This window comes from Ylistrum balloti, unplaced genomic scaffold, assembly GCF_031769215.1.
Source record: "Ylistrum balloti isolate Yb309-2 unplaced genomic scaffold, AGI_CSIRO_Ybal_v1 Utg371728, whole genome shotgun sequence".
In the NCBI taxonomy this organism is placed as follows: Eukaryota; Metazoa; Mollusca; class Bivalvia; order Pectinida; family Pectinidae; genus Ylistrum; species Ylistrum balloti.
In genome coordinates, this window is record NW_026782869.1 from 9,915 (window position 1) to 25,018 (window position 15,104).

At 34.0% G+C, this 15,104-nt stretch overlaps 1 protein-coding gene across 1 annotated transcript; it reads left to right on the top strand.

Moving 5' to 3' along the window:
- The first annotated feature begins 7,375 nt into the window (after nucleotides 1-7,375).
- LOC132563442 (uncharacterized) lies at nucleotides 7,376-8,958 on the top strand. The gene has a single exon (XM_060228201.1). The coding sequence runs from the start codon at nucleotides 7,376-7,378 to the stop codon at nucleotides 8,945-8,947; it is 1,572 nt and encodes a 523-aa protein (XP_060084184.1). The 3' UTR covers nucleotides 8,948-8,958.
- Nucleotides 8,959-15,104: the final 6,146 nt, after the last annotated feature.

Genomic DNA, 15,104 nt, shown 5'->3' on the forward strand with positions numbered 1-15,104 from the left:
CTATGAAGAAAAATGAATTTGTTTTCGATATGAAATACATATTTAAATTCATTTAACACAGGACAAAATATGTTTTACATTCAGTTCGATTGCTTTCAGGTTTCCACACTTTTTAAGACTGAGCTAGATATTGTTTTTGCCTTTTTGTTGGCGTCATTTTCTGTTGTTATTTGGCTTTAAATGACTCCTATTGTCGATGCGACGAAAACACACTGGCTATTGATGTAATGTGTTATGCCAAGGCTGTTATCAAACACCGTTCTTCAAATCTGAAAGCCAAGAAATGTTAATTCGTAATCGGACACTCACTATTAACGACTAGTTTAATGTATCATGTAGAACTGTAATTTATATCTCTTGAGAAGTTTTTCATTATCTATCGAATCCCTTCGGAGAATAAAGTCGTACCACGTCATCTACTAATTAAGCTTAATTCGAACCTAGAAACCTTTGTATCCGAATTCCACTCGACAGTTTCAGTGAAAGAATACTTTCGATCTTTCTAACATTTTAGGCTAAGGCAGGGCTTAATGCGGAATGTGTATTCAAATGGCATTTTCTACAGGTGTCATCTTCGTTTATCAATTCGATTGGAGGTGTCATGACTAAGAGAGGCAGTGTTATCATCGTAGAAACCCTTTTTCAGCTGTCTCTTACCAATACAGACTTCTTATTTATTGCACCTGTGTAATCATTGTAAAACAAAATCCTCCAAGTTTTCTGTCAAATGTTTGAGCGCACAAAGCCCACATTCCCCGGCGCCTATTTTCTATCTGTTTATAAAGCGGTCTTCACTTCTAAAAGTAATATATATTATATACACACACAATCAGATTGATGAAAAGTACGAGGAAAGATTATAGCCGTCGTAGTAATCTAAATGAGGATTTTTAAAAATTTCCTTGTGTAATATGAAGCTGGAGGTTTTTGATGCTTGTAGTTTGCTTTTGTATACCTTGTACTCGTGTAATACGTGACATTACTGATTACATTGACCAAGTAGGCAGGTGGCAGCAATAAAGCAGAGGACGCTTGCTCTTCAAGAACACTTGGTCTTATTCTCCCAGTACTTTTTCAGGAGCTTCTATGTCAATCTTTCTTTTGTCCATATTTTGCCATAATTTTATTAAATTCGAAATTAATTGGCTTTGGATTATGATTAAGTGGAAATATTGGTATTTTCGATTTGTGTTTATAGGCATATCAATTTTTTCTCTTATCGACAATAATTTTTGTTGATATTTATGTAAATACTGCGTACCGCCATAGTGTGTTTGTTATTATATTATAATGGAAAGTTTGTGTTCCTGAATCCAGGAACAAGATAATGTTTGTTCAAGTTCAATTCAAATGTATTTCAATGACTAAATGGGTAAATAAATTTAGTTAGGTCTGAAACAATTACAAGTATAAGCTTCATAATTGACAGGATCATTCTATTTTTGTAATGACGTCTCTAACATTTATGCGACTTGAGCTAAAACATTATTTCAATATCAATTTAGGCCTATTATAAGGTGACACATAATCTGACAGGAAAAACAAAGAAAACCAAGATAATGAAAGACAGAGATCTTCTCTGAAGTCGTTTTTAAAAACTTAGAAATATTGCAAAGGAAAGTTCTACATCAGGTAAACAAAGCTAAATGGAATATGTAAATAGTTTCAGATGATAAAAAAACTCTATGTACAAGGACATTATACTTAAAGAGACTACACTGACTAAAACTTATACAAGGATGTGCTCTAATTTTATATATACTGGATTTTTGAGTTCGCTATGAAATAAAAGTTTTTTTGCTTATGTTAAAAGGTACTCAAAAGGACTAGAACAGTAAAAGTTAAACATTTAGGCCAGGTTTAGCTATTTATATAGGTTCGTGTTGTTTTGTACAATAAATATTTCTTGAATAAACGTTTAGATGTTGATGTTTTCATGCCATCAGTGTGAATTATTTCCGTCACAAGGATTGAAGGACATATTTTATTCCTTAAAATAGATCCATCCGAATAGTGTCACGTTATGCTTACCTGGGTGCAATTTTCATGTCTGTGTTAGATACAGGAAAAATCCAGGTCTTCTCAAAGTCACTTAACTCCATCTTTTAATCGCTACACACCACGATGAGAGACTTTGCGCACTATTTACACTAATATATCTACAAATGAAGGCGAACTGTAATGAAGCAAAGCATCTTGTGTCAATTTCTGTATGCACGTGACGCAATATCCAATAAAAAATACGCGAAATGACTCGGCAATTTCCACACTGTTTTTAAACACTCGTACCAGTCTGTACGTAACTGTTAATACATAACTTATCATTCCAGTCTTATTGCGCTAGAATATTCAGGTCATGCATTTGTTGTAATAAAGCGAAAAAAACCAGCTTTTTAAATCTTACATAGTTACACAAAAGAATATCTTATATTTCTTGAATGCATGAATAATTACATTTATAAGTACACACGAACATATATATATATATATGTGCAGTGTGTAGGTATTCAGTTTTCTTAAGCGTCGATTTTATCAGAACTTTATATGTCACGTCCGTCGTATAAACCACACAGAACTGGAAACCAACGACAAGAGAGTCTCTTATACGTCAGTCAACTTCCTTCCTTGATCCTTTTTGTTAAAATAAGACAAACATGGACAGCTTTCGTTCACGCTGTATTATGATTTTAATATCTGTTGTTGTTTGCCTTGTTCTCATTTGTGAATGTAACATTACTTTCATAGATTGACAAAGAATTTACACGATTTTACTATTATTAGTGCTGTATGTTACTTAGCGGTATTTAAATAAAGGTCATATCTTAACACCGCATTTGGTTTCGCACACTCTAGGGGGAAAATAAGTATAGGTAAACTCAGGCACCTGCGATTGGTTTTATCAACATTTATATAAACGAATTTTCACAATCACGCAGGAAAATCAATGAACATGTATCAAAAATAAGTAAGGATCTAGAGGATATTTAATGGCCTGCCGTTTACGTTCTTATATTTTTTTCTTTTTTTAAGTGTCAATAGGTTCTGTGATGTTGAATAGTCTGACTTATCACACGCCAACCAAATAACATTTATCATGCAAGACTGGTACACCATGTTACTCCCTAAATGAACACTTCTATTCTAATAGTGTCATATTCTCCCGGCTTTGTTCCTGCGTTGCCATTGAAAACTAAACAATATAATTTACTAGAATGTAACAAATATGCAGTAATTAGAAGTAATCATATCCTTAGTTTGCCGCATCACTTATCTACTCCTTGGTGATGATTCCTTGACCCATCAAGGAAATACTACAGTTTTTCAAGCCGTTCAAAATTACATACTCAAAACCAGGATATTTCAAACCAACGATTACCTTTTCTTTATGCTTGTCTGTTATGTATTCGTTATACTAGCATGTGTGATTTTTGTTATTATTATTATTGAATTTATATGCTTTTTCTGATATTTTACCAATTTTATACCATAATTTATCACTAAATGACAGTTATCTTGATGAATAGATTAGCGATTGGTTATCTTAAAAGTGCAAGACATGGCAATGCTGAGGCTAGTAAGTTTTTTATGGACTCCCTATTTGAAATCATGATAACCAGGTACGTGAATTAAAACGTTTGTCCTATCATATATTTATGATCATGGCGGTGCATGGCGAAATGTTTAATTCGTCAATATTTATTCAAATGTTATAAAAAATGCGTAATTTTTAATTATATTTTTGTTATATACTTCGAAGGCTCATCAGCTTTGCAAATGATATAATCGACAATCATAGTTACTGTTAACGTTTAAATTCTGGTGGTAGTCTTATTTTAGTGATTTTCGTGCTGAAAACTTTCCGCTATATTTTGATTGCGCTAAATATATTTTATGTACATTGCTCTCTTCAACAAGTGAATGCGACAATTGATCATTGCTCCTAATTGTTTATATTTGGTTATTCATTAAACTGGATTGCACCAAAATAAGTAAGCTTATGATATATTATACAGATTTGTGTTCCACACACCCTTTGCAAAATAGTGTTTTGATATATTTTTTTCATTCCTGGTCTACACTAAATACCCATCCCTTGCCGTTTATATTTCTTCTGCTGTTCAAATTACTACATTCCTGTAGCTAGTGTTGTAACTGTTGAAATGTATCATCTGACATATTTCAAAAGTATGATGATATTTGTTGTTTTTTTCTTTCTATATTGTATTATATATAATTCACCTCAAGTTGAATTTTCAATTCATGAAATGGGTAAATCAGACACAGACATTTGCAGCTTTCGTTCATCCTTCTCGAAATTGCAGTTAAAATTTAAAAAAAAAAAAACATTTATATACTGACAGCCATCGAGACGTTATATTAACGTTACAAGTCTAAAGACTCTTTTAGAAACTGTTGAGATTTATAAAATTCTAGGTTATCTGAAAGATGTTGGTCTATATTACAGAATATGACTGATCATTTTTATCTTTTGTGATAATATAACCATTTGAGATTTTTAGCATTTGTCTTTTACCTTTTAGTGTGTTGATGCCATTTACTTTCGGATCATCGGTGCTTCCTTCACCGGTTGATGACCCTTATGACCTTTTATGTATTGATGGGCCGTTAAGATTGTAATAATGATAATAATAAGTTACAGAATTTAAAAAAATAGACATTTAAGGAAAATCGATTTGAAACAATAACACGTCTTAAAATGCAGATCGTTCCATGTTACCGGGCTATAAATAGCAACTATTTGTCATCGTGATATATTCATATAAAGTAATGTATATTGGAAGTTGCAGCTGATTTTATTCAATTTATTTCATTTTTGACATTTGTACAGTATGTATCAACTGGTACTAAATATATATACGTATGTGTATGATGTTGTTTCGACATTCTTGTAATGCACTCAACATTGACGATAAATTACTTTAGATTTTCTTACCTGTTACCTGTACTGCCTGCGAGTCATTGGCATGTGCAAAATAAAAAAAAAAAAAAAACAGAAATGCATAAAGGGCTTACATTTAAGCAATGCAGGTCGTTCCTATTTATTTATTTATTATCATTATTTTTTCATTGCGATATCATACTATATTAGTGAAGTTAAACAAAATACTTCCAGATAGGTAAGTAATGGAAAAATCTATAAGAATAAGGACGACACATGACAACCTGTTTCAGTTAGCCATATAATCCTGTTCTAAAAATACCTCTTAGTAGTGACAGTTGCGCTTGTTGCCAAATTGCTGGAAAGAGAAACATTTTTACATTTTTACATTTTGCTTCAGCTGTATTGTAAATATTAAATTCAGGAACAGATAAAAAGAACAATGTATCTCTTTTTTAATAAGGAAGATACCTTTAATTAAAATAATGCATTGTAGATACAGTATAATTGTACAGTATACACGACAAAGACTCGAATTGTTAATGCAGTGTAATATACAAGTATTCATAGCCTTACCAGAGAGGTTAAACCCTTAACTCTAATTAGGAATAATAGATAAACGAACCAGAAACTATCCTTCATGTCAGATAGAAATGCGAAAAAAAAAATCAACAAATCTGTTAGAGTTGTTCCTAAACAGTCACAGTGCACCCCTGTAAATTGCATACGAACTGCCAATAGTTGACCTCAAGGTCAGGTCAAAGTATGACGTCAGGCAAAACTATGGCGACATCCCTGACAACACTAACTAATCGATTTTATTTTTATTTTTTTTTCCACAGGCACCCGTTATTTACAATGTAAATCGTCAAAGTAATATCCTGTCCACTGTTAACCATACAAGAGAATGTGACAGTCACACAAAAGAGATAATTTAACCATATAAGTCCTACTGTTATAGCACATACGTATATAAACATGCTATAATATAGGCGTTCCTGCTGTGCATAATTAAACATGTATGTGTATATCTATTTCTTTGTGCCTTTATAACCGATTTTCATGTAACCTAATAGAATATTATTAAATATTTGAAATTTAAAAAAAGTTAAAGCTTATAATTATCGAGAATTCTACAATTGTTTGACCTTAATAAAAATTATTGAAAAAATAAACATGTACAAGCACATGAAATAAATGGGGGAAAATGTTCTTCTCTTTGTAAACAGAGAAACACAAGAACATCATAATAATTTAGATTTAATTCCTGTAATTGATGTTGATTTCAGTCTATGATGAAATTGTCAAAATTATCAATATATATAATTTTGTCACATCAACTTTTCATTTCATAATCTGAATATTTTTATGATTGATTTTTATTTAATAGTTGTTCGTTGATAATATCACACAATTATCCAGAAAACAGTTTGGAAACATCTGCTGATTCTGTTTATTACGATATTCTGGCATGTTTAAAACACTTTAGGGGAAACGATAAACATCTTGTGTACATAGAATTCAAGAGTTATCTTTCTTTACCCATGCAGCAAAAACCGAAACCGAAAATGACAGATTAATACTGCTTCTAAGTAAACCCATGATGCATTTCTTTGCGCTAACGTGTAGGTGATTTGTTCGAAGCACATCTAACAGGTAAGACGACGATATAGGTAATATCACTCTCTCTCTCTCTCTCTCTCTCTCTCTCTCTCTCTCTCTCTCTCTCTCTCTCTCTCTCTCTCTCTCTCTCTCTCTCTCTCTCTCTCTCTCTCTCTCTCTCAGAGGGCGCAGCGTAGGAGAGTACGTACGTATTGTATTGTAGATAGGCCTTGTCATGTCATAAATTACTAAGCTATAATCATTCTGCACGATTCAAGTACGAGTCGAGTGTAGTTTTCTATACTTCTTCCTGTAATATTCGTATCTCATGTGAACGTTCCACTGGTAAATAAAGTAAATAGTCATTTGAACTTATCCTGATATGCACAAACCTTCGGACAGTTAAAGGGATTAAACTCAGCGCAGTGACAAAGGTATGATATTTGTATAGACTACGTTATCACTGTTTCTTATGTCGGTCAAATGATACTACCGGTGCGTCCACGTGTTCAATATTATCTATGACGAAATATATTATACCTGTACGAGCTATTCCTGAGTTTTTCTAAGGACTTAAAATTCCAAATAAACATGACTTACGTGTGCTTACATATAATGATATAGGTGAAGATTTCACCGTCATCTACGTTTGTGCACGCGCAGATATTCGGCATACAACAAATCACGCTATAATCTGTTTTGTTTGTCATTAGATACTCGGACCACTCATTAAGAAACCACCATGATACAACAGTTAACTGTATGTCGGAACAATGTGTACTGCCGTGATATTTCGGGTTATGAAAAGCTCAACGATGTTATGACAGTGAAATGTTGTCTAATCTTTCAGGATTCAGAAAGAAGTGAGTGAGGATGGGTTCAAACTTGAGCGTGCCCGACGTGCGGGAAGTTAACAGAGAAGTCGATAGAATATGGCGTCAAGGCGAAGTACGAGGTGTTACATCAAACTACGAGAAAGTAGGAAGTCATTTCAATGACTGGCGAATGCCTGTCTCAAAATATGCAAGAAATGAATTTTATCTCGCTGAAAGATTAAAAGAGAACGATTACATTGGAGAATACGAAGTATCAACCCAGCTTTGGCAAAAATCATGCGGGGTTGTGGACGAGATCACGCAATTATTTCAGAAGACGCTCAATATAGTAACTTCTAGGAAATACCCTTGCCTTATCTTTGAAGACTTTGTGAAACAAGGTAATTCACGAGAGGGCTTGAAAATTCGTTATCCTGACGAATTTGATATGATTCTTCCATTCAGCATTGACGGAGTTAGTGTGGAGGCTGTTCCAGCTCTTGATAACGGCGGGGAACCGATCCCAGCACTTGTGAAACTCCGTGTGTCAAATGATTCACACAGAGCAAAGGTCATGTATGAGGATCATTACCACACGCTCAGAAGGGAAGAAATCTTTGAAACACGTGGCTCCGATGTGTTCCTAAACGCGAGGTACTTACAGACACGAGTAGTATTATCAATCATGGATACTGCGATTGCAGAGATAAAGAAAGCAATCGCCGAAGAGATGCCACATGAAAGTTGTTCTTTCACTCTCTGTAAAGCTAGTGTGTTTCCACCAACGTACAGATTCAAAATAATCATGAATAGCGATGCTGATTTTGATGAACTCTCTCACATTCGAAATACATTTCGTCGCTTGCAAGATGACCGCGTTCAAAGCAGGGATTATCTTTGTGCACAAAGCTCAAGTCAAGAATGGAACCAAGAAAGAAAAATAATCGAATTTGACATCGTTCCAGGGTTTCTCCTTCAAACAGATTTAGTTCCTAATCCGGACTCTTGGATTCCAATGACATGTGACAGATACGCTGTTATGAAATGGATCCATAAAGAACGTTATGCAGATGATTATCCTAGCCCTGACTTGCTCTGGAGGGAAAGCACATGCGGATACGAGAAACATATCATCGATATTAGCTGTAGAAACGAAAGGTACCTCTACATCCTCACAGCTTGTAGGGTTTTAAAGGCTTACATAGACGGCTCTAGCGGCTGTTCACAGCTTTCAAGTCTCCTGTCGTCTTACCACTTGAAGAACATTGCGATCCACTGCATTCTTCTGCAGATTAATGTTTCCAGCGTAAAGGAAGCTTTGGGCTACTTCATGATTTTTCTGGAGATAGGCCTTGAAAAGGAGTTCTTGCCACACTATTTTTACGGTAATTCAAATATCGCTGATATGTTTTCAATGCTCTCACCAAAGATCGGCAGTAAACGTCTCAATCTGCTGAAACATATCCCAGGAGACCATTTTGTACAGGCTCGGCTTTCTCTAGGACGGATGCAAACTGACTTGCGCCCACTTTACGCCGAAAGCTTTGAACTTTGTAACCGTACGAAGATAGATTCTTTCAGAGAACTCTGCTCTCTGTATGATGAAAGCGGTAAATGCATTTTGATGTAAAAATCTACAGAATACACTGACCAATAATTCATGGAACACTTGTAAAATTTAGAACATTGGTGTTATATGCAAGCTTATATGGATTTTTTTTGCCCGCTTCATTAGAACAATAACATTTAGAGTAGTATTGTACATGTCAAAGACTGCAATTCACAACTACACGCTGGTCTGGTGGGGAGAGCATACAATATTACTTGGCCGGAAATTTGGACCGCCTCCATTTCGCTTGCGTATTATAAGTCATGCTAATCGGAATGCATGGACAACAATTTGGCATAGAGCATGGGTGTCTCTCACGCTTGTTCTAGCATTTATATTTCTTCCTACTGTCCACTTTAACATTAAGTATTTTAATGGCTAATAAATCATGTAACCAATTAGTTTGTTGTCGTTCGTTTTTTCTAAGTTAATGAATATGAGAACATTATTACGCAGAAAAATGTGAATTCGAATAATGAATTTATGTATTCATAAACAAAATGATATGTTACATTTGGTAACAAAGCTTCTCTAATTCATAATGACACAGTGAATCAGACAGTTGTTCAATCGGAATTGAAACTCATAGCCACAGCAAGGAAGTGAGGTACAAATCAAGTCCTGAAGTTACTGGCCGTGTGTGGCCATCATCTGCTTTGATGCCTCCACACATGGAACTGAAGACTGCCATCAACTTGAGAAGATACGACGTAACGCAGAAGTCTTTGACTCCTTTTGATTAAAATTGATATAAATATATTTTAGTGCACATAAGTAGCAGTAGGATTGGGCACAAGTTTTACAACTTATATAAAGCCCTTTCCAAACATATTAATACACACACAATATATTTAAAAGGTGGCAGTAGGATGTGATAGCAATGAAACAATCATAAACAAGTTTAGTGAGAGAGAGGAGGGTAGGGGGAGGAATTGTATAACACGAGATATATACTTTGTATATGTGTAGATCATGAATCTGTTCCTGCTTCATGCAAGCGACACAGGCGAAACACTGTCCGCATGCCAAAACTCACAACTTGTCAATGTTCATCACTTCCCGTGCTTTGTATACTTTCTCCTTGTCACTCGTTGCTTTCATGTATATATCCGTCTCCATTTGTTCGCTTGCACAGAAAAAGAGCAGGTACACGGTACACATCTACAAATGCTTTTCCATAATAAAAAGTTATATTAATTTTAGACGTTATAAGGCATTTCATTCATAAATATATCAATGATATCATTTACAAATACTAATAATAAGATAAATGACTTCAGAAGAGTGAGGAAGAGCGGGATAGAGAAATTCAGAAATATTCTTGCTAGAATCTGTTCCATGGCTATATTGCTGAGTATGCAAAAGTATGGTTTGGTTTTCTTGTTCAGAAGGAGAAGTTTCCCCGAACAGGAGTAAATTCAAGTTTAAGGGTATATATTGATTTAGTTGACGAAACAACTATATTCGTTGGTCAATAAAATTATCATAGATAAAAAAAGAAATGATAGTTGTATTCAACAGGAGAGCCACATGTACAATGATCCTTGGAAGATAGATTTACTCGGAATAGATCACTTTCAAGAACACTAGCATTATTTCTTAACTTGGTTTGCAAGCTGTCAAGTAGCTTACTTGGTATCCCATAACTAGCCAATTTCATTTCCAGTCCCCTATGCCACACGCGATCGAATGCCTTAGAAAAGTCACAAAATACTAAACACATAGGTTAATTATTTTCAAGATTGACACATATATTATGATAAATTTCAACTAGCTGATGTACTGTGGCATGTCCTGGTTGAAAATCTGACTGAAATTTGTGAAAGAGTAAGTTCTCTAAAAGAAAGTTATGTAAAATTTTAGCAACTAGCCTTTCAAAACCTTTACCAACAGTACTTAGTAGAGCGATAGGCCTGTAATTTGCAGGATTATTGCCTCCAAGTTGTCGCTTTCAACTAAACACTAATTTTTTATTTATCCTGTTTCCGAATCTGCAAATGATTTTATATTTTTTGTCACGTGGTGAGGAAATTCAACATGGTTTATCTATTACTCTTATTGTTGATAATATTAACATAGTTGCATTTTCGAATCACATTTTGCTTTAGTTTGTTTCCAGAATGTGTGACAAATACATGGTACAACTATTTTGATATCACATCCTTTAACAGCCCTCCACCTGATAGCAGCCCTCGATGTTTGAATTACACTGTATCTGTCGTTAATCAGGTCACAGAGTATCATATACATATATATTTAGGGTGTGATTTTAAATATAATAATCCTATTTATTGTTTATACATTGTTACTTTCACATTGTTGTAAACAGTGAATAAAAATGAGTCAAAATATAACTGAAAGATGTCTCAAATACAGCATACGCTAAGTACTTTTCAGCTTCCATATATGATGTCGTGCTGTGATTTGGACAGCCCCTGCCTAAAATTCTAGGTATATTTAAGAAATATTGATGGTGATGATTCCCGTAAAACTATCAAATATAATCCAAATACCTAGTCACAATACTAGTAAAATCTACTGCTACACCTTGTTATTATACTCAACAAATATTGCGCTCGAGTGCTCCTTTGAGGCAAAATAAATTTTATCGGAGTGTGTGTGTAGGGGTGAAGGGTAGGAGGGAGCCTATAGTGTTACCATTAAAATGAAAGTGAAAGAGAATATCAATGTTTTCCAAGTAATACGGTAGGTGTACCCACACTGCAATGTTATATATTTCTTATTGGTGAGTGACACGTCATGCACATAGCAGATAAGACAAGTTAGTGATTTATTAAAGTATTTTTCATACAGATACATATTAACATTTTGCAAATGCATTTTATTATATATTTCTATATCAATGAATGCTGCGCCAGTGGTTTAATTATCGATAAAAGCATCTTGACATAGAAGTCCTTTTAATTGTATATTTAATACCAAATTGATCACTTTGAATGGATTACTTACACAAAATCATACAGGGACTTCATGTCATCCTTGTTATTTGTGTCCTCCTAACATTGAACTGAATGGGGGTTAATTTGATATCTGAAGTTACGCATTGATCTTTTCAAACCCTAATTTTAACTAAAATGATACTTCACACACTCACGTAAATTTCTATGTCTGCTTACACTTTATAAAACAAATCCTACCAAGGAAGAAATGGTCGTATTACGTATGGCATTAGCATGAAAAGTGTGTTGAACAGGTTGTATTGATCAATTACCTACGTGTTTTTATTATTACGTGACAAGTAAGTCAGTTTAACCATTGTTTTTCCGTTTCTCATGATACATATAAAGGAACAAAAAGCACTGATGATATATATATAAGTGACCTAAGAGCACCGATGATAGATATAAGTGAACTAAGAGCACTGATGTTAAAAATAAGTGAACTAAGAGCATTGATGTTAAATATAAGTGAACTTAGGGCACTGATGATAGATATACGTGAACTAAGAGCACTGATGATAGATATAAGTGAATTTAGAGCGCTGATGATAGATATAAGTGAACTAAGAGCACTGATGATAGACTTAAGTGAACTAAGAGCACTGATGATAGATATAAGTGAACTAAGAGCACTGATGATAGATATAAGTGATCTAAGAGCACTGTTGATAGATATAAGTGAACTAAGAGCACTGATGATAGATATAAGTGAATTTAGAGCGCTGATGATAGATATAAGTGAACTAAGAGCACTGATGATAGATTTAAGTGAATTTAGAGCACTGATGATAGATATAAGTGAACTAAGAGCACTGATGATAGACTTAAGTGAACTAAGAGCACTGATGATAGATATAAGTGAACTAAGAGCACTGATGTTAAACATAAGTGAACTTAGAGCACTGATGATAGATATAAGTGAACTAAGAGCACTGATGATAGATATAAGTGAACTAAGAGCACTGATGATAGATTTAAGTGAATTTAGAGCACTGATGATAGATATAAGTGAACTAAGAGCACTGATGATAGATTTAAGTGAACTTAGGGCACTGATGATAGATATAAGTGAACTAAGAGCACTGACGATAGATATAAGTGAACTAAGAGCGTGATGATAGATATAAGTGAACTAAGAGCAGTTATGATAGATATAAGTGAACTAAGAGCACTGATGATAGATATAAGTGAACTAAGAGCGTGATGATAGATATAAGTGAACTAAGAGCACTGATGATAGATATAAGTGAACTTAGGGCACTGATGATAGATATAAGTGAATTTAGAGCACTGATGATAGATATAAGTGAACTTAGAGCACTGATGATAGATATAAGTGAACTAAGAGCACTGATGATAGATATAAGTGAACTAAGAGCACTGATGATAGATATAAGTGAACTAAGAGCACTGATGATAGATATAAGTGAACTAAGAGCACTGATGATAGATATACGTGAACTAAGAGCACTGATGATAGATATAAGTGAACTAAGAGCACTGATGTTAAATATAAGTGAACTTAGAGCACTGATGATAGATATAAGTGAACTAAGAGCACTGATGATAGATATAAGTGAACTAAGAGCACTGATGATAGATATAAGTGAACTAAGAGCACTGAGGATAGATATAAGTGAACTAAGAGCACTGATGATCGATATAAGTGAAATAAGAGCACTGATGTTAAACATAAGTGAACTTATAGCACTGATGTTAAATATAAGTGAACTTAGAGCACTGATGATAGATATAAGTGCATTTAGAGCGCTGATGATATATATAAGTGAACTAAGAGCACTGATGATAGATTTAAGTGAATTTAGAGCACTGATGATAGATATAAGTGAACTAAGAGCACTGATGATAGATATAAGTGAACTAAGAGCACTGATGATAGATATAAGTGAACTAAGAGCACTGACGATAGATATAAGTGAACTAAGAGCGTGATGATAGATATAAGTGAACTAAGAGCAGTTATGATAGATATAAGTGAACTAAGAGCACTGATGATAGATATAAGTGAACTAAGAGCGTGATGATAGATATAAGTGAACTAAGAGCACTGATGATAGATATAAGTGAACTTAGGGCACTGATGATAGATATAAGTGAATTTAGAGCACTGATGATAGATATAAGTGAACTAAGAGCACTGATGATAGATATAAGTGAACTAAGAGCACTGATGATAGATATAAGTGAACTAAGAGCACTGATGTTAAATATAAGTGAACTTAGAGCACTGATGATAGATATAAGTGAACTAAGAGCACTGATGTTAAATATAAGTGAACTTAGAGCACTGATGATAGATATAAGTGAACTTAGAGCACTGATGATAGATATAAGTGAAGTAAGAGCACTGATGATAGATATAAGTGAACTTAGAGCACTGATGATAGATATAAGTGAACTAAGAGCACTGATGATAGATATAAGTGAACTAAGAGCACTGATGATAGATATAAGTGAACTAAGAGCACTGATGATAGATATAAGTGAACTAAGAGCACTGATGATAGATATACGTGAACTAAGAGCACTGATGATAGATATAAGTGAACTAAGAGCACTGATGTTAAATATAAGTGAACTTAGAGCACTGATGATAGATATAAGTGAACTAAGAGCACTGATGATAGATATAAGTGAACTAAGAGCACTGATGATAGATATAAGTGAACTAAGAGCACTGAGGATAGATATAAGTGAACTAAGAGCACTGATGATCGATATAAGTGAAATAAGAGCACTGATGTTAAACATAAGTGAACTTATAGCACTGATGTTAAATATAAGTGAACTTAGAGCACTGATGATAGATATAAGTGCATTTAGAGCGCTGATGATATATATAAGTGAACTAAGAGCACTGATGATAGATTTAAGTGAATTTAGAGCACTGATGATAGATATAAGTGAACTAAGAGCACTGATGATAGATATAAGTGAACTAAGAGCACTGATGATAGATATAAGTGAACTAAGAGCACTGACGATAGATATAAGTGAACTAAGAGCGTGATGATAGATATAAGTGAACTTAGGGCACTGATGATAGATATAAGTGAACTTAGAGCACTGATGATAGATATAAGTGAACTAAGAGCACTGATGATAGATATAAGTGATCTAAGAGCACTGATGATAGATATAAATGAACTAAGAACAGTGATGATAGATATAAGTGAACTAAGAGCGTGATGATAGAT